The 20580-nt window shown below is 47.4% G+C and overlaps 2 protein-coding genes across 8 annotated transcripts in view; both read right to left on the bottom strand.

Moving 5' to 3' along the window:
* The window catches only part of CYFIP2 (cytoplasmic FMR1 interacting protein 2), a 50155-nt gene extending 38611 nt beyond the window's left edge, over positions 1-11544 (bottom strand). Inside the window, exons 1-6 of one of the 7 annotated variants that reach the window (XM_052684635.1) lie at positions 11438-11544; positions 5754-5894; positions 3439-3528; positions 3284-3361; positions 832-933; positions 12-193 (exon numbers count right to left, since the gene is read on the bottom strand). In XM_052684635.1, the coding sequence (XP_052540595.1) occupies positions 12-193; positions 832-933; positions 3284-3361; positions 3439-3528; positions 5754-5870 (569 nt within the window). In that variant the 5' untranslated portion in view covers positions 5871-5894; positions 11438-11544. Of the gene's footprint in view, positions 1-11; positions 194-831; positions 934-3283; positions 3362-3438; positions 3529-5753; positions 5895-6122; positions 6148-6553; positions 6687-8564; positions 8585-11006; positions 11251-11437 lie in introns of those variants that run through there. The other 6 variants (XM_052684637.1, XM_052684636.1, XM_052684631.1 and 3 more) reach the window with 6 other exon arrangements.
* Positions 11545-12240: 696 nt separating this feature from the next.
* Positions 12241-20580, bottom strand: part of ITK (IL2 inducible T cell kinase) — a 30532-nt gene continuing 22192 nt past the window's right edge. Inside the window, exons 12-17 of the mRNA XM_052684649.1 lie at positions 20273-20444; positions 19353-19569; positions 18598-18662; positions 18397-18515; positions 16080-16237; positions 12241-15548 (exon numbers count right to left, since the gene is read on the bottom strand). Of these exons, the coding sequence (XP_052540609.1) occupies positions 15477-15548; positions 16080-16237; positions 18397-18515; positions 18598-18662; positions 19353-19569; positions 20273-20444 (803 nt within the window). The 3' untranslated portion in view covers positions 12241-15476. The remainder of the gene's footprint in view (positions 15549-16079; positions 16238-18396; positions 18516-18597; positions 18663-19352; positions 19570-20272; positions 20445-20580) is intronic.

Here is a 20580-nt window from a genome sequence, read left to right as displayed (position 1 = left end):
TTGCCCCTCACCTTTTGTAGGCTGAGTGGTCATTTTTGACACTGCACTTCATGTTCTTCAGCTCATCCAGGACAGCAAACATGTTGATGAACTTGCCCAAGGTGAGGAGGTAGGCCTCAGAGACAAAGTCCTTCCTCCGCTCCGCATGGCACAGGCGCTTCACCTCACTGCAGAACCGCTCGATAGCCTTGCGCTGGAAGGTGGTGGGACAGGGTCAGCACATGCAAACCACCACCCCTACAGCCACCATCCCCTTCCTTCTCCTGGTGGGATGGCAGCTCTGTTGTCACCATGAAATGATGCAGCATTACAGACCCCTATAATAAATGTCCTCCATGCTGGAGAGAGGAGGAAGGAGGAGCCTTCAATCCTCTGCCCAGCCTGCCCAGAGAGAAGCGTGATCTGTCAAATCATGCTTTGGCTCTTTAGGTGGAGCATTAAGATATCATGGGACATAAAACCCAAAGACAGTAGTGAAACCCAGCTGCAGCCAGATGTAAACACAAGCAATGACATGGGGAGCTCCCTTCAGCCCACAGCAGCTCTGTTTGCTTTGTGGTCACTGCTCTGCTGGGATCTGAGTGTGTTATTTTCTCAAGCATCTCAAACGTAGCAACTGTTAGCTTTGGTGTTTGACACCAAAGTTTTAGCTTTGGTGTTTGACACCAAAGTACAGGGCCAGGTACAGTGGCCAGAATGAATACACCAGCTGCACCCTCAGCTCTTTTTGGCTTTGCTTCAGATGGAGGAACAGCAGAGTGATCAGTGCTGTCCCTACTAAAGAACCCCAAACCAAAGACATTATTTTTGTCAACTTCTTTGACTGCTTACCTGAAAGTACATGAACTTCATAAGCTTGGTGACTTCTGGCTCCAGAACTTCTACTGTCTTCTCATAAATCTCCACTCGGTTTGGCTGTTCATTACATTTCACCTGCAAAGACAAATGATGATTGTCAGCATTAATACTTCTGACACAGCTGTGGTCTTGCAACAGCCACTATCTTCTGCTTGTTTCACATTGAGCACTGTCCCCATTTGAAGACAATGGAGTGACCAAAGAAGGAGATTTTTTTCAAGGCAAAAGGTGATGTCAGAAGGGGCTATTTCTCCAATATGAAATTTTCTCCATGTGTTATAAAAAGGCACAATCCTGAATCTGAGAAACAAAATTTTCTAATGCACTTCTTGGGAGAATATATAAAAATACAGAGTCTGGATTACTCACACGATGTGGGAATGTTTCATCATGGATTTATTGAAGATTTTGTGCTGCAAAGTCCTTTGTACACACAAGGCACCATGCCATGGCTCTGCCTAGTTCTGCTGGGATAATTTTTGTTCTGTTGAAGAACCATTAAAAATCCCTGGGCTTGGATGTGGCTAGCAGCAATGAAGTGAGTTCACCTATATCAGTCCTAGGCAGCCACATTTAAGGAAAGATGTATCCAGTTGTCACCCACCTCATTTCTAAATGATGACGTGGAGTCATCACCAAACTTTCAGGAAAATCCCTGGCTGCCCTACAAAATGCATTTCACTGCTTTTATTCTTTGTCAGGGAATGGATTCCAAGGGCCTTCCTAGGGTGTATTTTGTTTATAGTTGTTGCTGACACAAAGTTGTGATGGAGCTCACAGCTCTGGTACAAATTTAGCAGCCCAGCAGTTGATCTACAGTGTGTGAGGGGGACAAATCAGCAAGCTTTACATGTGGGCAGCTGCCAGAGTCACTACAAAACAGCCCTCAGCCTCTGTTCAGCAAAGGACTGGGGAGAGCAGCCATCCCACAGGTTTCATGCCCTGTCAGGTGGTATGAAAATCACAGGAGCAGTAGGGATGGGAGGACACTAAACTCCAAAACGGAAGATGATCCATAGTACTCAAACCCTGCCCAAGTTCACAACTCGTATCTTGTCTTGCCAACAACTCAGCCATGGCCTGCCTTCTGCTAGCATGACCAGCAAAGGCAAGAGCAGCACAGCAGCAAATATAAATAGGAGATAAACAAAAATCTAATCAGCATCAGCAGTCTCCCCATGGCTGGGTCTCATCAGACCATCAGCAGAATATAACCCGCGGGAACTGAGATTTGACCTTTCCTGGGGAATTGCTAACATAGGCAATGCCAGCCATGCAGAAATATTTTTTCCAAGCTCCATGGAAGCCCTGCAAACCCTTTTATCAGTAGGGTTAATGCAAGTGTGCTACATCTGCCTGCAGTGTTGTCAGCCTGCATTTCTGAAGTGATGAAGTGAGCTTTCACGTGACAGAAGACAAGCTTTGTGTTGGAATCTGAATCACACTCAGTGGGCCACGTGGGCAATCTTACTCATGCTTGTAGGTGTTTGAAGGATGGAACCAACAAAATTCAGGTTGGAGAAGGACTGAAAAACATTTGAAACAGAACTTGAAGTAGAAGGGGGAGAATGATTAAGCCTGGGACGTTCAGGTACATCAACAGCAAAATAGAACATTTGGTTGTGTCCTGACAAGGAAGCAGATATTCACTCCAGAAATGCTTCTGATATAGCAAAGAGCTCCTTCACGCACCCTCACACAACATCAATCCTTCTGGGGTTCCCCTTGGAATAGAAAGGGCCCCCACATCCAGGTACCAGTTGGTGACGTGGAAACCTGCCCCAGCTGCCCACTGCTTCATGCAAGGCAGGGACAGCCCAGGTCTGCCATGTCTCAAGAGCACCTGCTGCTCTCACGTTGTGCTGGCCATATTGCTTCTTTATGCAATCACAGAATCATTAAGGTTTGAAAAGACCACTATGATTGTCTAGTCCAACTGTCAATGCATCACCACCATGCACACTAAGCATGTGCCACATCTCCATGGTTCTTGGACACCTCCAGGGACAGTGACTCCACTACCTCCCTGCCTTTGCCTGACACTGAGTGTGTCCTTCATCCCTGCTGGCCCTGCAGGGGTAAAGTGACCTCAAGCATGACTTCTGAGAGAGCAGAGGAAAGGCTCCTGAAACTAGAAAATATATATATAGCTGAGAGGTACTGTTAAGAGATGTCAGGGATGGAGCTGCTGCATCTTCTATACAAGACGGTGCAGAGCAGAGTCCTTTGCTAGGGCAGCAGTAGGGTGTGCTTCTTCTGGAGTGGCTACTTGCTGCAGTGATTAGTGGTTGAGACTTTGACGGGGAAACGAAGGCAATTTGAAGAGTCTACGGTTTCTGTTTTCAACCATTCTACCCCCTTCAGTCTTTGCTTTTTTTTGGCCTCCACCCCAAACTGACCACATTGAAGATAAAACCACACGTACCTGGGGAATGGCTCTTGAGCAGCTCCTCCACGTGTACAGCATCACGGCATACTCATGGCCTTCTTCCAGCATTTCATTCTGAAACACAGAGAGGTGTTGCTGGGGCAAGGCACACGCTGTGGTGTGGCATTGCTGGGCAGTGCCTGGGAACTCACCATGCTGGAGTGCACTGTTGCCTGCTCGATGTACCTGGCGATTCCAGTCACAAAGGCATTTCTGTCTTCAAAGTTTGTGTCAAAATTAGCCTATGGGTGAAATGGAGATGAGGATTAAAATATGCACAAGCTAGATGTTTGCTCACCTGATGCCATGCACTGTCAAGTTGTTTTAGAAGTATAGGCAAGAAAACTCCCAGCAGGCACAGGAAGAAGCAGGAGGGCTCTTGGGACATACGGGTCAACCCATAATGAATTGGAGGTGCTGGAAATCACTGCATCTCTAGGGATAAACTATACACATATATAGACATATACACTTTGCAGTGTATCTGAATCCCACATGTTCATTAGAGGGAACCCTGCAGATGATGGATGTGAAGATGTGGCCATTGAGACTGACAAAGCCTTCTAAAATCAAGCCAATCCAGTGGTGATCAGTTACACACAACTGCAGCCACACCAGTGAGCAAACCTGTAGCAACTATACGAAAGACTTCAGTCTTCTAACTCAGAGAAAGTTGCAACCTCATTAATTTCCGTTTGTGCCCTGGATGCTAAGGGAAGACCACATCCTGTCAGCAGGAATTGCAAAGGATAAACATAGAAAGAGCAGGGAAAGAGATGTCTGGGAAACATAGACGTGAAAGTCAGCACGCAGCGCTTAGTGCTAGTGCTGCTCTCGCAAGCTGATGCTTTGGGAGAAACAGTTGTGAAACCTGAGCTACTGCTTTGCATGTAGACGTGGCAGTAAGAAAGTGCAAAGCAAGGCAGGAGGTGAAAGCACAGCTCCTCTGCCTCATTCACATGCTTTGGTCTTGGGCAATTTCCTCTGCGAAGGCACACTGATGCTATCTCCTGCAAGGCAGCGCACACATAGGTCCCAAGTGCACAGAGCGATGTCATCAGCAGTGCACTGACTGTGTTCACCTCAATAACTGACTTCCTGAGCAGCTGAGCTGGGAGCACAGAGCTGTGGCCTTAGAGCTGCTTTTCTTCATGCCTCTATGACCCTAATGTGATTAACGTAACAGCAAACCTGAGGCTGCAAGTGCATTTTTGAGTAGCAGGGAGAGTGCTAACCCCAAAGCAGGTATGATGAGGAACCAGGCTTGGCCAATTCTGTGAATACCTCCAGATCCAGTTTTGTCATGGTTTCAATGAGGTTTACATGCCCAGCGGAGGGCACACGCTTATGGCCATGAAGCACAAGTGAAGCTGTGCCATTGGTCAGGACTCTGAGCCTCCCATGAGCCACAGGCCAGCATAGACTAAAAATTAATTTGTGAAGATAGATGTTAAAATGTTACTAAGATTTTCCAGAGAGCTGAAACTTGAACAGCCCAGAAATGCCTTTGGGTCTGATAACCCCAAGGGATACCAATGCTATTGAACAAGCCTGCAGTCTGACCTGCTGAAAGAGATACTGTAACTCCAGCACCCTGCACACGCAGCACAGCAATCACCGTAAGGTTGCATTTATGCATGACCACAGTAAGGCTTGCAGACAGGAGTGGCAGGATGGAGAAAGTAACCCTGTGTTATATTTAATCCTGGGAGTGTGCTATAGGACAGGGTGTGGTGGGCAAGCAGTCGTGGCATCCCGCTGTGGGTCCAAAAGCAGTGCTTTGAGCCTTCTCTTGGGCCCATGCCAGACTTGGGCAGGACAGCTGCAGATGAATCCGTGGTCACTTGAGGCAGAGCAGTGGTTATCACAGAATTGTAGACTCATTTGATGTGGAAGGGACCCTTAAAGGCCACTTAGTCCAACTCCTCTGCAATGAACAGGGACACCCCACAGCTCCATCAGGTGCTCAGAGTCCCTACACCCTGACCGTGGGTATCTCCAGGGAGGGGGAACCCCCATCTCTCTGGTCAACTTGTGCCAGTGCCTCACCACCCTGCTGCCTGCCCTCCCTGCAGCTCCAGCTGCGCGCACAGCATGGGACAGACAAATTCAGGCTGAACTCTGATTCTGACCTACTTAGACACATGCACTTAGCATTTAAAGGAAGCACAGAAATACACACATAATAAAACACTGCTGAGAACCTCCTGTTGTTATCACGAATCTCAATCTCTGGCTTCTTATCCATTCGTACATTCTGGTCCTCATTTTTAACTTCCCTATGACTTGCCCAGTGTTAAAGAACCCTTTTCCCAATCTCTGACAGCAGAGCTGCGGCTCGATCTGTTCTGAACATTTCCTCTAACACTCTGACTGGAAGCACTTTCTCCTCCTTCTCCCAGCACCACGTGCCCCTGTGCTGTGCAGAACAGCCTCTGTGCCCTGTGGGTCTGGAAGCTGTGGGTACCTGGTACATAATGGAGGAAGGAGGTGGCTCAATGCATGGCTGCTGGTCAGGCAGCGGCAGCTCCTCCAGCAGGTCCACATTGGACAGGGCATCCTCCAGCGTGACGTGGGTCGTCATGGTGCCAGCTGTTCAGTTTCCACACTAGATCCAAAGGAAAAAAGAGAGTGACAAACAGCAGCCAGAAAACTGAGTGGGAGAGCACCAAAGGACTGAACTGGAACCAGGCCTGCCTTGCAATACAGGGGACACGATCCTAGTTTATCTTGTTTTCCTTTTCTTGTGTATTTAACCTATATCTCTGTGTCATCTCCCTTTCCACAATTCAATAACAGAGCAGGAATGCAGAATCAGAGGAACACAGCCGCCCACCCAACTCCTTCTGTGCTCAGCTCTGTGCAGAACAGCTGGGTGCTGCGGTGCAGCCTGAGCAGCCTGAAGTGAAAGCGTGAGATGCAAAGCGGTGCTTTCAAAAATATCTCTTGAAGCAGTGCAATGAGAAAAGCATGAGCAGTGCTGACACTCACATGGTGCCCTCCCTACATGAGGAGGCACTGGAAACTGTAAACAACAAAGCAATTTTTGCAGATGAACTGGAAAGGATCAGGTTCTGGACGGCTTAGGCAGTGAAAAAAAAAGAGGTGGTTAAAAAAAGTATTTATTTGCTTTTACAGTGCAGTGCGTCCCCTGGTCAGGCCCTGCTTGCCCTGGAGCTGCCACCAGCTGTGTTGTGAGATGGTGCCAGCTGCATACAATACAAAAAACAAAGGGAAATGTTTCTGAAAGAGCTCACTGCTGCTTACCTCTGTGCTCAGCCAAGCCAGCAGGAAACACAGGCCAAAAAAGAGTCCCTGATCTCTTTTGCTCTTCACCTTTGCAGTGAATGCCTCACCATGGACAGACCCTGCTGTCCTCCAGGCTGAGCACTTGTATAACCACAACCACAGGGCTCCCCTAGTTAATGCCTAATCCCTGTGCAATGGCTGTGCTGACCTGGAGTATGTCTCCTAGAAAACACTCAGTTGCACTTAAACATTTGAAAGGAGAGAAATGGCTTTAAATGTTGACATGTCGCTGGATTAGCAGATCATTCCCCTTTCAAAAACTGTGTGTTTTTTTTTTTCCAGTTGGACCCAATTAGTTTCAAATGTGAACTGAATTTATCACTTTAATCTGCAAGACAGTAGAGCTCTGTTAGCAAAGTTTTCATGAGGATACTCCCGGGTTTCAATAGGAACACCCTGCAACCTTTGAATTAGCTCAGGCAAGTGGGCTGAGCTCTTCAATGCCTTGTTACAGAGCACATCTCCCAGTCCTTTAATCATCTCTTTGGCTTTTCTCTAAGCTTGATCCCATTTTCCAATTTTGCAGCTTTTTTGGTGAGGTGCAGACAGCATAGCAGGACACGGTGCTCCAGCACTGTCTGCACAAACACCAGTCACAAAAGCAGCACAGTGTACCTTCTCATGCACCGCCACATCAGCTCCTTTGGTCACAGCAGCAGTCCTACAGGCGCTCCCGCTCAGCTGATTATCTGCCTCAATTCCCTTAGGTCCATTTTTTTTGCTGTTTGTTTTTTTAATTGAGTCACTGCTTCCCAGACTATAAGTTTGTTTTTCATTTCCAGCACTGGGAACACGGAAGGACAATGGCTTTGGGTTGTGCATAGATACGCACACATACACACTCAGTAAGGAACGCGGCCCAAAGGGATGGATGCATGCAGACCTGAGTGGCTTCATGCTGGGTGAGGGCAGGGATAAGCTGTGCCTCTCATTGTTGCCGCCTGCAGCAGGAGCTCTGAGAGCACAGAGGGGTCTGGAAAAACCCGTGTCATCTCCACAAATGCCTCCCCAAGGCAGTGGGAAGTTTTTCGGGTTGTAGCAGGAGATCTGGTTCCCAACTCAGCATCTCAGACCCAAAGTGCAGAGTACTGCACAAACCTGCAGGAAGACAACGGCCCTGCACTCAAACGCAGGAAGGGAGGAGGCAGCAGTGTGGAAATAATGAACAGAAAAGGAAGCACCGAGCAAAGCAAGCAAACAGCCATGAGCACAGCCTGCCCCGTGCTTAGCTGTGCAAGAAAGAGGATCCAGGTGACAAAACTGCACAAATGTTCTAACAGACGAATCTTCACTGTAACATCCCCGTGAACCCAATTTCAATTGTATGCTTTCTTCAGCAGAACGGCAAAGCCAAAGCAGATGAAGAGGCACGGTGTGGGTTGTGAGCGGTGCCTGCGGTGTATCGGCTTCTGTGCCAGCACACATCGCTGCTCGGGGTGGAGCACAGCGTGCCCCACATGGGGCTTTTTTGCTGCCCCATGCACGTGTGCAGAGGGGTGAGGCTTTCCTCCTCGCACAGGAAACATATCCTGCCTGCGTGAAGCAAAGCACCGCCACCCAGGCTGCTAGAAGCTGCCTCTCTAAAGTATTTTGTTCTGTATATCCAGCCGCTGGAGCTCCGCCAGCCCATGCATTTTTGGTGGAACTGCGCCCTGCAGGAGCCAGCCCCATCCTAGAGAAAACCTGGGGCCATGAGGCTGATACTACTAATGCTAATGAGCACTCTGCTGCCCACACTCTGCCTGTCCTCTGCAGAAACTTCCTCCTCCCATTGCCACGGTGATGTTCAGTGCTCCCCAACCCATGTGCCAAAGGACTGCAGCCCCAGGTCCCCCATCCCAAAGCTGAAATGAAGGTAAATCTGTTAGGAGAACAGAGGGCTGGATTTAACAGTCTGGAGGAAGGCTTTGGGAAGGAGAGACCAGGGACATCCCAGATGGCTGAGTTTGTCATTGCAGCCCAGTCCTACCTTTCCTATCTGTGCAATATCATCATCTTCACAGCAAGAGGAACAAAGGAGACTTCACTGTTAAGGCAGCTTGGTGGAACAAAGGAAGACTTTTGAAAGTGGGGCCATAATGAGTATGTTGCATTCATGTGCGCTTGGCTTCACAGCTGCACAGCTGAGAGCTGTGGGGAAGTGGAAGGGCTGCTTTGGGTGCTCAGCACTCCTGCTCCCACAGCAGACATCCACACTGGAGCTGCAGGAGCTGCCAAGCACAGGAGAGGCAGCAACAATTGCTCTGTAGACTGCCAGTCATTTGAGATCCAAGCCCTGCAAGCCTGGGGTGAGTTGCTGCAAAATGACTTTTGCTGGAGAGGTGGTGACATGGAGGAAAAGGAGGAAAACACCTCCCAGAGGATTTGGTGCTCTGCTTCTGCTTTGTAACCTGGGAAAGCCACATTAACTTATTGGGCCTTGTGATGTAAGTTTCACCTTTTACTCCAAAAAATCATTTAATTCGTGGTCAGAAACCACCCTGGCCCAGCAAACACCCCAGCAGGCAGACATCCTGGATACATAGCACCACATTTCTGGTGCCCTTGGCTTCACTGCAAGAGAAGGGTGTATACATGCTGCTGGACAGCAATGGATTTTGGTAAAGCAGAGTGATTCCAGGGTGCAAAAGGATTGTTATACTGTTGCCCCAGAAGAACAGGATTAACATCCCCTATGTTGTAGGATGCATATCATCAGCAGTCTCCTCACATACTGTAAGATTTACTTGGAATTGCAACCACCACAGCCAGGAGGTTCTTTGCACGAGCAAATCAACACAGCCAGGATGAGCAGAGCTGGGCTGCTGCCCTCCACAGCCACAGCCATTAATAACCCTGAAATTACCCATCCTGACAAAAAAAGGAAGCCAAACTGCACCCACTCCTGAAGCTGTCTGCATTTGCATTCTAAATTTGCTGCCATCCCACTAAGGCTGAGCTCCAGATATCTGCGCATCTCTGAGCAACATCGTTATTTTGGAATTTATTTCGTATAGAATAATTTCATTTATCTCTGGCCAAGGAAAAAGGCTGCTATAGGAAGCTGCATTTCCAATATAGCAGAGAAATGTAAAGCAAGTTTGTGAGCAAGATCCTTTGCTGACATTCAAAGCACTTATTGGGAGATAATATCATACAGAACAGTGTTGTTAGTAGTTGAATAATTAGAAATGTTCCAAAAGTGATCTTCCTCTTTACGTGCAAAGACAATAATTGTTTGTTAATAAAATTACTGTGATATCACGATATTGAGCTTTGCTTGAGACCCGAGTAAGAAAATGGAAGGCTTTTCCATATTCCTCAGGCTTCACTAATAGCAATTAGCTGTACAGAGAAAAGGAGAAAGGAATTATCCTTTGTAGGGAACTGCCCTAGAATAACACGCAGTGACAGACACCAACACAGCAGGCAGTCTCTGCTGGCAGTGACCAACCCCTGGCAACAACTGCCACTGTGCAAAGCAAGGCTGTGGGGCAGGAGAGGTGCAGGGCAGGAGGGTTGCTGGGGTGCAGGCCATCTTAATTGCAGGAAATGGCTGTGATCTGAGGCCAAGGCCAGAACCCCCGCGGAAAGTGGCAGATGGCAAAGAGGCCAAGCTCTGCTGCTGGCAGCGTCCCTAACGGCACACAAACCGGCCCCTTCCCCAAATCAGACAACGGCAGGGTTCCTGCACGTGTCCCTTTTCCTCCCCAGTCCCCCCCCCAAGCTCTGCAACCCACGGAGATTTCCTGCCGCGTTCCCTGCTCAGCTAGGATGCAGGTGGCACTGGCACAGTGTTTCCAACAGCATCCTCCGCCGCGAAGTTCAATAGAAAGAGATGCATCTCGCTCGCAGGCGGCCCCGCGCACGAGAAGGGCCGCTTTGCTCATCATTTTGCCATCACCCCACACCCGGCGCTGACCCTCAGCCCGCACCCCGCGGCCGCCTGCCCACCCCCCCAACCACCATCCCTCCGGCCCCATTGCTCCCGCGGAGCATCGCCGCCCCCCGGCTGCCATTGCCGCTCGCAGCGGGGCCTGCAGCGCCCGCCGGGCCCGGGGCTCGGCTTTATGCCCCTCCCTCGGTGCGAGATGGGGATAGAAGGCGATCTGTGCTATTTTCCTATTTTTTTGCTATTTTCCTATTTTTTGCTATTTTGCGATTCTCCCCTCCCTCCCATCCTCTCCTCCTCTTCCAGCTCCTCGCAATAAACGCTGCAGGTAGCCCTGAGCATTATGGGATACATTCTGCACATCCCGGCCCCGCCGGGCCGCCCGCCCTGCCTCTACCCGGAGAGGCAGCACCTGCCCGGCGGGGGCACCCCTACCCCGCTGTGCCCCCCCGGAGGATTACCGGGGAGCGCAGCCCCGGGCCGCGAAGGGCTGAGGCCGCGCAGCCCCCGCGCAGCAGCGCCCAGCCCCGCGCCGCTCACCTGGCGCTGGGTTCGGGGCTCGGGGCGGCGATGCTCGGATGCTCCGCGCCGCCCGCACAAAGAGCAGGAAATGGCTGCAGCAAGTGCACTTCCGCGGCTCTCCGCCGGCCTCTCCGCGCGGCGGCGGCGGTGCTGGTGGTGGCGGCGGCGGGGGGAGAGCCCCGGCCCCCGCCGCGGGAAGGGCTGGAGCCGTGCGCTCCTCCTCCGGGGGATGCGTGGGGCCGCATCCCCGCCCCTCTGCCGGGGATGGCCCAGAGCGGGGCGCAGGAAGGCTACCGCATCCCCCCCGGGAGCCCCGGAGCTGGGGGAGTGCGGTGGGGGCCCCAGACGGGCAGAGCCCGGCCGGGATTCGTCGTTGGCGCTGCTGCGGGGCTTCGGGTTGCAGCCTCTCCGCTCCTCCTGGAGTTGTACCGCCGTTACGTTTTACCTACCGTTTTCTTGACAGCCTGCTGTGTAGCGTGCTTGTGAAACCTGAGCTGGAAGGGACCTAAAGCAGGAGGCAATCAGTGCCTTGGCTTGCAGCTCCGAGCCTTGTCTGAGTCAGCTTTGCATCCAAAAGATCTTCCTTTCGGCGTTTTGGGCATATGGCATTTCTTCACTGACAAGTTTCCTGTCCTTCTGCTCATGCTACTTTCTAAAGCTCTTCGGATCCAGCGTGAAATCCAAACTAGATCTCTTACAGCCTCCAGAGCAGCAGCTCCCCGTGGTCATTGATGCAAGCCCTTCGCGGGGCTTTGGTAATTTCAGGCAGTGCTCCCAGCTCCTGCTGCTGCCTCTAGAAAGACACTGATGGGTACCCAAGGACCACTGACGGTCTTAAAATATAAATATATAATGTCTAAATAAATTTCCTTAGCTCCCTTGGCAGTGTGCCTTTCCTGAGCACCATTCTCTGCTCACAGTGGGCTGCCACTTGCCCCTTGGATCACAGCCCTCCTGGGGCTGAGTTTGCTCTGGACTCAGGCTCTCCATGTTGGCTGACTCTGCAGAGGAGTTTGGACACCAGGTCTACCCTATAGCTCTGCTGCTGTCAGCTGAATGGATACAGTGGGCTGAGGGTATTGGGGTCCACAAGCTGCAGAAGGAGAAAGACAGTCTGAGGAACAGTCTTTGTGTTAATAGACAGACCCACACCTAGAAAATTCTGTTAATAGCATCTCTGGGAGCAAACCCTTCTCCTTCCCCTGTGTTGCACTTCTCTCTCACTTGTAACTCAAATATTTCGTAGCCATCATTCCCCTTTCTACTATTTATTGTTGTCAGAAAAATTCAGTAAGTGAGCATTATTATTGCAGGTCCAAGAGATCTAACATCTAACGTTGCTCCGAGACTGTGGGAGAAACAAAGTCAGTCCAACAAAACCATGGCAGTAAAAATTGTTGTTGTTTCTTTTTTTAATATTGTTTAACCTTGCTTCCATTATCAGCCAGGTTCAGGCTGATGGGAATTCCACGAGTGTTGTGATACTATATTAATTTTCTACTCCGTGCTTTCTTAGATCATTGAATAATGAATGAGCTTCCTTGCATTCGTCTTGTAGGTCACTGCTGGATGGAAGCACTGGCAGTGAGGGGCAGGCCCCTCAGCACTGCAGGTATCTACATGGTGTATAGATTTACCACGTGCATTTGTCACATTATGGCACTGTCCTTTTCAGATTCTTGAAGTCTCTCATAAATACTAGTGGGGAAATACCCTTGGGAGAACTTGGATATTATTAACCCTGTTTTAGAAGGACCCGAAGAAGTTAAAGCCATAACACCTGACATTTAGACTTGGAAATCTGTGCGTCCATATGGTAAACTACCCAATTTGCTGAGATTATGGATACTTCCTAACCCTATGAACCCAGCATGTCAAGTAAACCCAGAACACAGCCAGAGCTCTGGGGAATGGAGATATTTCAGAAAGCCAGCTTGTATCTTGGTGGGAAGGATGAGAAAGGGCAGGCTGCTCAATTATAAAAGCACACGAGTGGTTTTTGCACTGATGCTAATGTATAGTGAAAACCACAGATGGGACAAAGTAATTCTATTGTCTGTAAAAATACATATTGTGTACATAGAAATACAGCTAATGAAGACCAAACATATGACAATGATATTTTGTGCAGTGCACCCGAGCTAATAAATATTACATGTATCTCATCAAACATAAATATAATCTCAGAAATATTTCCTAAAAGAGCAATAGTGCTGCTACCCAATAGCGGCTTCTTCAGTCTCATCAGATCCCTGGTTGCTCCCAAAGAGCCAGAAGCTTGGCTTTGTGAGCACGCAGATAGCCCTGCCCCAGGCTGAGTGCCTCTGCTCAGGGAAAAGCCATTCCAGGGTGCCCTGCAGTGGTTCGGATTGTGTGAGTGGAGCAGGGGAGAAATGGGGTTACAGCCAGCTGGCCTCGCACTTAGCTGTCAGCGTGCCGTTCAACACGTGTTGGGCTGCTGGAAACTTCACTGCCCAAATGCCAAATTTAGCACCGTGGGGACATGACAACAGGCTAACTTGGACTGAAAGGATGAGAGAGAGAAACTTAGCTTAACTTCAACATAGGCAAAAATTCAAAGATGTTTTATAGATGCTCATTTTCCACATATTGGTTCAGACTGCTAAGAGATTTCTGTGGAAGTCCTGGCTTGAAGGTGGCACTCTGACCTCATGCTTTGGATTGACATCCTCTGGTCCATATGTTCGGATTCACCTTGCTTGGGAGAGTCACTCTGGATGGTATTAGTAGGAGCAAAACACAGTAAATAATGTGGAAATAAAGCAAAGTTGGAAGATCTATATGGCAGGAACTATGTCTTGCCTGTATCTATAAGCCTGAAAGGATTCTGACTCCTAAAGTGACTCTAGAACCATGGATCTGAAAAACACCACAAATTCAACCTCCTCCTATGAAGAAATAGTTTGACACAGGATATGTGAGATCATGGGATTACAGTATTTCCTTGTTCCATTTTTGTTGGCAAACGTCTTTGAACTTGACTTCTGTAACAACAGAAGGAATTGCTGCTAGAGGTTTCAACCTCAAAGTTTCTGTAAACTGCTGTCACATAACGTTTACCCATGTCCTAGCTTGCCCAAACACAGAAACATCAAAAACACATCTCACATATATGCACATATCATCTGTGAGTCCCTTTAGTTCTTTAGTTCTTGTTAATGCTTAGCAGAAAGTCCTGATCCCATATACAAAAGCTGCAGGACACAAACACCCACATTTCTGGTTCGGAGGTCAGTTATGTCAAATTAGTGTCTGTCCTGCAGTGGAGATGTGGATGTTAACTGAAGTACCAACAGATGGATATTGCTCATACCTTCTTCTGCTCCCACCACATGGATCTCCTGGAGCATCAAGGCAGTCTGTTTGCATAAGACTTTCTTTCTTTGATCACTCCCTATAAGACTCACCAGTTTGTTTGCAGAAGAGATAGAAGAGTCTTTTCTTATGATGATTCAGTTACACTTTGAAGTAGAATTTCTCATTAGCACTAGTGCACTGATCACACACTCTGCATGTTTCCTCCTCATGGCACACTCTTTTGGGAATAGGTGTTTCTGCTTCTCCTTGACACGGGATCCTGTCTGCTCCTGGACTGGAGGCACACAACGCTCTGCCCTGCCATGTCCTCCATGCTCAGATAGAGGAAGTTGGTGGACGTTATTTATTTGTCTTTTGATTTAGAAAGATTGAAGAAAAAAATCAACAGAAACTTTCAGATTTGAGTTTTTTCCTCCCAGAACATCTAGATGTGCATCAGAGTCCCATTTTCCCACTCACTGTAGAAATTGGAGAGAATATCAAGACTCCTTATAACCCATTGCTTTCCTCTTCTGCACTTACAAACTGCAGATACCTCTTCATCTTTTAGGGTATCAGAATCCTGTTTCCGTTAAGCCACAGTTTCAGAGGAAGTCATATAAAGGAGAACAAAACCACCTTAAAATGTCAGCATCAGAAATGCAGTTACTAAATCCAGGCTGTTCCTTTGTACCCCAGGCTTATTCCTGTTCAGAGCTTTCAGGTCCAGCCCACTCTGAATTAGAGAGCCATGGAAGTCTAAGTGTTCCTCCTTAGTCAAAGATAGGGTTTTTTTCCCAGGGGAGACATTCATTTGGGAATTTGCAGAACTGGAACATCAATGCCAGATCTCCTCGTTTTGAGGCTGCATCTTCATGAGAATTATACTTGCTGTGTTACATGTTGCAGGAATTTCTGCTCATTTGCTGGTTCTGCTTGTAAGACGCAAACAACATTCTTGGCCAAGCCAAACCTCATGTCTGCCTGTGCTCTGGAAGACCTGGGAATATCTCGTCTGTCTGGAAGTACGGGCCTCTGCCCTCTGCTTCTCCTCAGGCATACAGTAAGTTTCTGTGGTGGAAGGATTCACATTAATGCTTTGTGTGGGGAGAATCCAGCCGTCTGCCCTATCAGGACTTTCTTAGCTTCATGTAGCATCCGGTGCCATGATTACAGATCAAACTCAGAGATTTCACTAAGCTGATAAAGCAGAAGAGAAAAGGACGGGCGGTCTTCTTTCCTCTGAGTGAAATGGAGAGAGAGAGAATATTAACATCAGTTATGGTGAGTTTAGTAAGGAGAACCTTGTGAAAAAAGCGAGTTTTAACAAAAACAAAATCCATTCTTATAGAGAAAATGCCAACAGAAGAATGATGCTCCTTCTGCACCGTGATTCTTCTCTACTAACAGAGAATTTTCCCCAGAGGACACTAAGTACTTTGTAATGGGCAGGCTGTCATTTTTACCATCCACGTTAAAGCTGAGCACCACTGATTCGTAGCTTTCTTAGGAAGCAAAACGCTGAATTAACTTGAATTAGGTGCACTGCATAGACTGTTCAGTGATGTCAATGCATTCTGTAGAAACAGCAGCTTAAATAAAAGGCAAAGACCATAAGGTTTAATTCGTCTTGCTAACACAGATAATAGCTACAAAGTGCCTCATCTCCAGCACTGTATCTTGTATTAGCATGCGAGGTGTAAACTCTCTCCTAAACACCAAAGAAGAGAGAGCTCTTTTTGGGAAGCAGTGCTTTCCCAGTGAAATACTAACCATGCTCCAGCAGTGGCTCATCACCTCATAAATAGACTTGGAGGCCAACTTGGGCTTGTAGAGCCGAAACCCTGCATTGATTTCTTCCACCACTTCTCCATTGGTGCGATTCTCATAGGGCATTTTGCCTTCGCTGAAGACCTCCCACATCAGCACTCCTAAAGCAAACAAATGGGAACAATTACAAAAACACAAATAACATTCTCAGCAGGCCCACACCCCCCTTCCACCCGCTCATCTGTGCAGCTCAGTGTTGGTGTCTGTTACTTGAAAAAGCATTTTTGCTTAGATTTGAAGCACACCTCAGAAAAATCAGGGCCTAACACAGCTGTACAGTGCAATCATGGTGGAATTCAAAGGACTGCAGCACATATTTTCTCTTTTCCTAAACACTCATATAACTTCCTATGATTACTGTTCAGAGCAGTGCAGAAACTTATGCTTATCCAGTGCAGTAGATGATATGCAAAGACAAAACCACTGTGGACACTGGCCAGAGTTGGCCATCATATCAGAAAAGGTCTGCAGATAAAGTGAATACAAGTTCTGGTTTTATTACTAGGTTTGCTTTCTTTGGTCATCCGGTGTTAAACTGTGTTCACAATGTAAAGAAAGGAGAGACAGACTGATCTGACATGGAGTTGCATAACACTGCAGTCAGCTTTGCTAAAGAATTCTTGCTTTCTAGCTTCTAATTCTTCAAAGAGGGAGGTGCAGTGAGATTGCAGTCCCTTGCCATTGATATTGGCTCTGATGAACACCCAGCAGTTGTACTGCCCCACAGTGCACAGATTCCCAGCACTAGGAATTTCTTCCACCCATGTTGTTCTCTTGGGTACAGCAGGACTTCAGGCCTGGCAGAAGGGATGAATGCATGGCAGAAAGCGGAGCAGAATGCTTCTCACAGTCATGAGACCATGACACGACAGAGGAATCCTCTTATGCAAACCCCACTGGAGGGGCAGATAATGAGTCTGACAGATGTACTGCATTGGTGCCTGCAGATTTCATGGAGGGCTGACTGATGCACACACAGCTCAGAGCTATTTCACTCAGCCCTGACACTGTTGTGAGCCAACTCCACTCAGCTTGGCTGGGCTATAAAACGGAGTATACTTTTTGGAGGCATTTAGCTCTTACAGAGGCCCTAAATGTGAAATGCCACTCAGGCAGTTCCTGATTTGTGAAGCAGATGAGCAGTCTTAGTGAGGTATCATCTTGTCCCATGTCACTGCCACTTTGCTGCGAGGTGTCAGAGCTGGATGTGCTGGCAGTGTTGCCCCTTGTTGTTATGAGGGAAGTGCTGACAGCCTCCTCCATGTGCCGGGGACACGAAGAGGACACAGAAGAGGGATAGTGCTTTGGAAGCATCTCTGGGTTGGATTCTCAAAGGAGCTCCCACCACGCTGCTCATAACCCACCCCAGGGATGCATCACTTCACCCAGCATCAACCACACAGCTTCTAGGAAGGGCAGAGGGGAGCACAGAGCTCACAAGTACAGACTAGCCAAGGGTGTAATCCTACATTATTTACTGAGAGGCACAGAGCTGAGTGGCACCCCATTGACTGTGTGCTGTGCTCCGCACACTGTACTGATTCATTCTGCACTGCCACTATTTGTGTTAGCTGGAGGTGGGCCAGGCACATCAGTTGGCCAGATCAACAGGCCAGGGAATAGCCTTTGTTATCTGCAGTGCCAGTGGCTGTGGGGAAAAAAACATACAGCAGCTTTCTTATCTATGAGGATCCAGAAAGGAGATTGAAGAACAGATGCAAATCATAAAACAATGCATTGGGGAGTGGGAAATTAGATGAGAAAAGGTCAGCACTGAAATAATATTTTCAAATCAACAAAAAGCAAACAGAGTCAGCAAAAACAAACTCTGAGAGGCAGAGGTTTAGAATGAAGCTTCAGTGCTTTGGACTGGTGATCAGAGAGATGAAATGCCTAAATGTCTGTATTTCCTTTTCCTTAGAAACCTTCTGACTCTTCTACATTTTCTTGGTTACTCATTCAGTTGCATCATAAGATATTGTTCCTTGGTACTGTATCACACTGTACAGGTACAATACATTATATTGGCAGTATCTGGAGTGCTTCAGAGTGTGTAGGTAGTTTACTGTTTCTTTCATCCCTTCACCTAGACTATTTCGGCTTGATTTTCCAAGCTGCTATTCAGGCAACACACCATTGGAACCCTGAAGATGTAGTGTTTAGAATATTTTACTTTAGCACTGAGTCCCTAGGTCTTTCTGAGCTGGTATTTCTTCTCTTATTATTATTATTTTGTTTCATTCTGATGAAGGTTTCTTACCAAATGACCAAACATCTGATTTGGTGCTGTAGTTACTGTAGGAGAAAACCTCTGGGGCAGACCATTTAACTGGAAACTTGGTCCCCGTGGAGCTGGTATACTGATCATCAAGAACAATCCTGGAAAAGGAAAAGAAGGGAGCATTCTGAGCAACCTCAGTACCTCACCACAGCCTCATGTCTGCATCCCCTATGGCATTACCTTGACATCCCGAAGTCAGACACTTTGACCACATGAGATTCCCCCACCAGGCAGTTCCTAGCAGCCTACAAAAACAGAAAAGGTAGAAGGTCAGTCCTGAAAGACTATCACTGCCACTTTATTGCTTTTATCCTGTTTTACACAGTGCTTCAAAATAGGAGAATCAGAGTGATATCCTACTGTACAAAGAAAGCAAGAACTTTCAGTCCTAATGTTTTCTGTGCATTTTACAGCCAGTGTGCTTCTCTTGCCAGCAAAGCCTTCAGCCATCAGTCTGATGCATGCCTTTGCTGCCCAGAAAGAGCAGAGAAAGACTGAAATATCCACAGCTGCCTACAGTCCTGTAGTAATATGGCAGCAGTGCACAAGGCAGCTTACTGACCACTGCAATTAAAACCATTTTATCAGCAATGCATGTTGTTTATGCCTATATAAGAACAGGTCTTTTTGGTGTCTTTGCTGTTTTGGACATGAAAAGTGGTGAGATTCTGTGAGCTGTGGGAAGTAAAATAGTCCACTGAGACAAAGAGATGAAATTTATGTTCTTGCTTCTTCTCTCCCAAACACAACAAAGGGAAACGGATTTATCAGTGTTCCAGAGGATGCTTTTTCTTTCTAAAGCTTTAGTGCTGCTTCTGCAAAAAGAGGAGATATTGTTCCTCTGCCAGTGGGTAGGCAGGAGGAGTGTGAAAGCTGAAATTAATGAAGAGAGAAAGTCCAGTTGGAGTGGGGAAATCTGTATGGAGGCAACATACCAGGTCTCTGTGGATGACAGAATTTTGTTCCAGATAAGCCATTCCTTCGCACACATCTAGGCACATTCCCAGGAGGGTTTCCTTTGAAAAGCTGCCCCGCTGGCTCCTGAGGTAGTCAGACAAGCAGCCATGCTCCATGAACTCGAACACCAGGCATATGGGAGTGTTCTCAAAGCACACTCCATAAAGCTGAACTAGTTTGGGGTGAGACAGCTTCCTGTGGGACAAGAAGAGGAGGTGGAGAAAGAGGTTGAAGTCTGCTCAGTCCTTTCTGCCCTTACAGAAATTATGCTTACAGAAAATGACCAGTTTTTTCACCCTGTTTCACCTGTTGCATTCTTCTCTCTGCAAAGACCAACTATGAACACAGAAAAGAGAAAATATGCAGATGAGGCCTAACTTCAAGGTGCTCAGCATTGAGTATATCTCATTTCAATGGTAATCAAAAGACATTCCTGCATTCCAAATCATCCAATCAAACAACAAAAAAATTGTTTCTTCTTACTTTGAAGAGAGATGTAAAAAATGCAAACAAAGGCAATGATATCAGATACAAGTATTGTCAGCTGTGCAAATAAAAACAAACAAAAAAGCAGGCAAGCTTTTAAAATAAAACTTCCCTCAAATTTTGAGATGTCTTAATCTAATTATTTCTGACACTTGTCTCTCCAAAATGCTCTAGAGATTCTAGAGAAGAAGAAATCTAGAAAACAGTTCTGGATATTGATAGACTTACAAGCACAGGAATTCACCTACACTTTGAACTGTGTTCCCTTGTAACCCCCAGAGCTCACAGGTCTCTCTATACTGTTTAGCTAGATAGCAAATAATGCAAAATTCATATTCCTGAACATTATCACAACACTTTGTCTCAGTCTACTGAGTACAGGGTCTGATTTTTGTGTGAATCTACTGCTTACATCAAGACCTTAGCCTCCTCGATGAAATCCTCTTCAGACATCGCTCCTTCACGAATGGTCTTTATGGCAACTTTTGTCTTCTCCAGCCAGTAGCCAAGGTAAACCACCCCAAACTGACCACTGCCTATTTCCTGCACACGGGTGAGCTCAGAGGGATTAATGACCAATTTTCCTGTTGATTGTAAGAGAAAGAGTAAGAATCTATCAGAAAAACGTCAAAGAAAAAGCTTTTGTGGGTTAAATATTAAGACAGGACACTAAGTAAGAGTTTCTGACTCTGACTTAAATCATCTGTGTGACTTTTGGTG

This window comes from Tympanuchus pallidicinctus, unplaced genomic scaffold (assembly GCF_026119805.1).
Source record: "Tympanuchus pallidicinctus isolate F22 unplaced genomic scaffold, pur_lepc_1.0 scaffold21, whole genome shotgun sequence".
Classification (NCBI taxonomy): domain Eukaryota; kingdom Metazoa; phylum Chordata; class Aves; order Galliformes; family Phasianidae; genus Tympanuchus; species Tympanuchus pallidicinctus.
The sequence above is the reverse complement of the archived record's forward strand: the minus strand, read 5'-3'. Positions and strand labels throughout refer to the sequence as shown.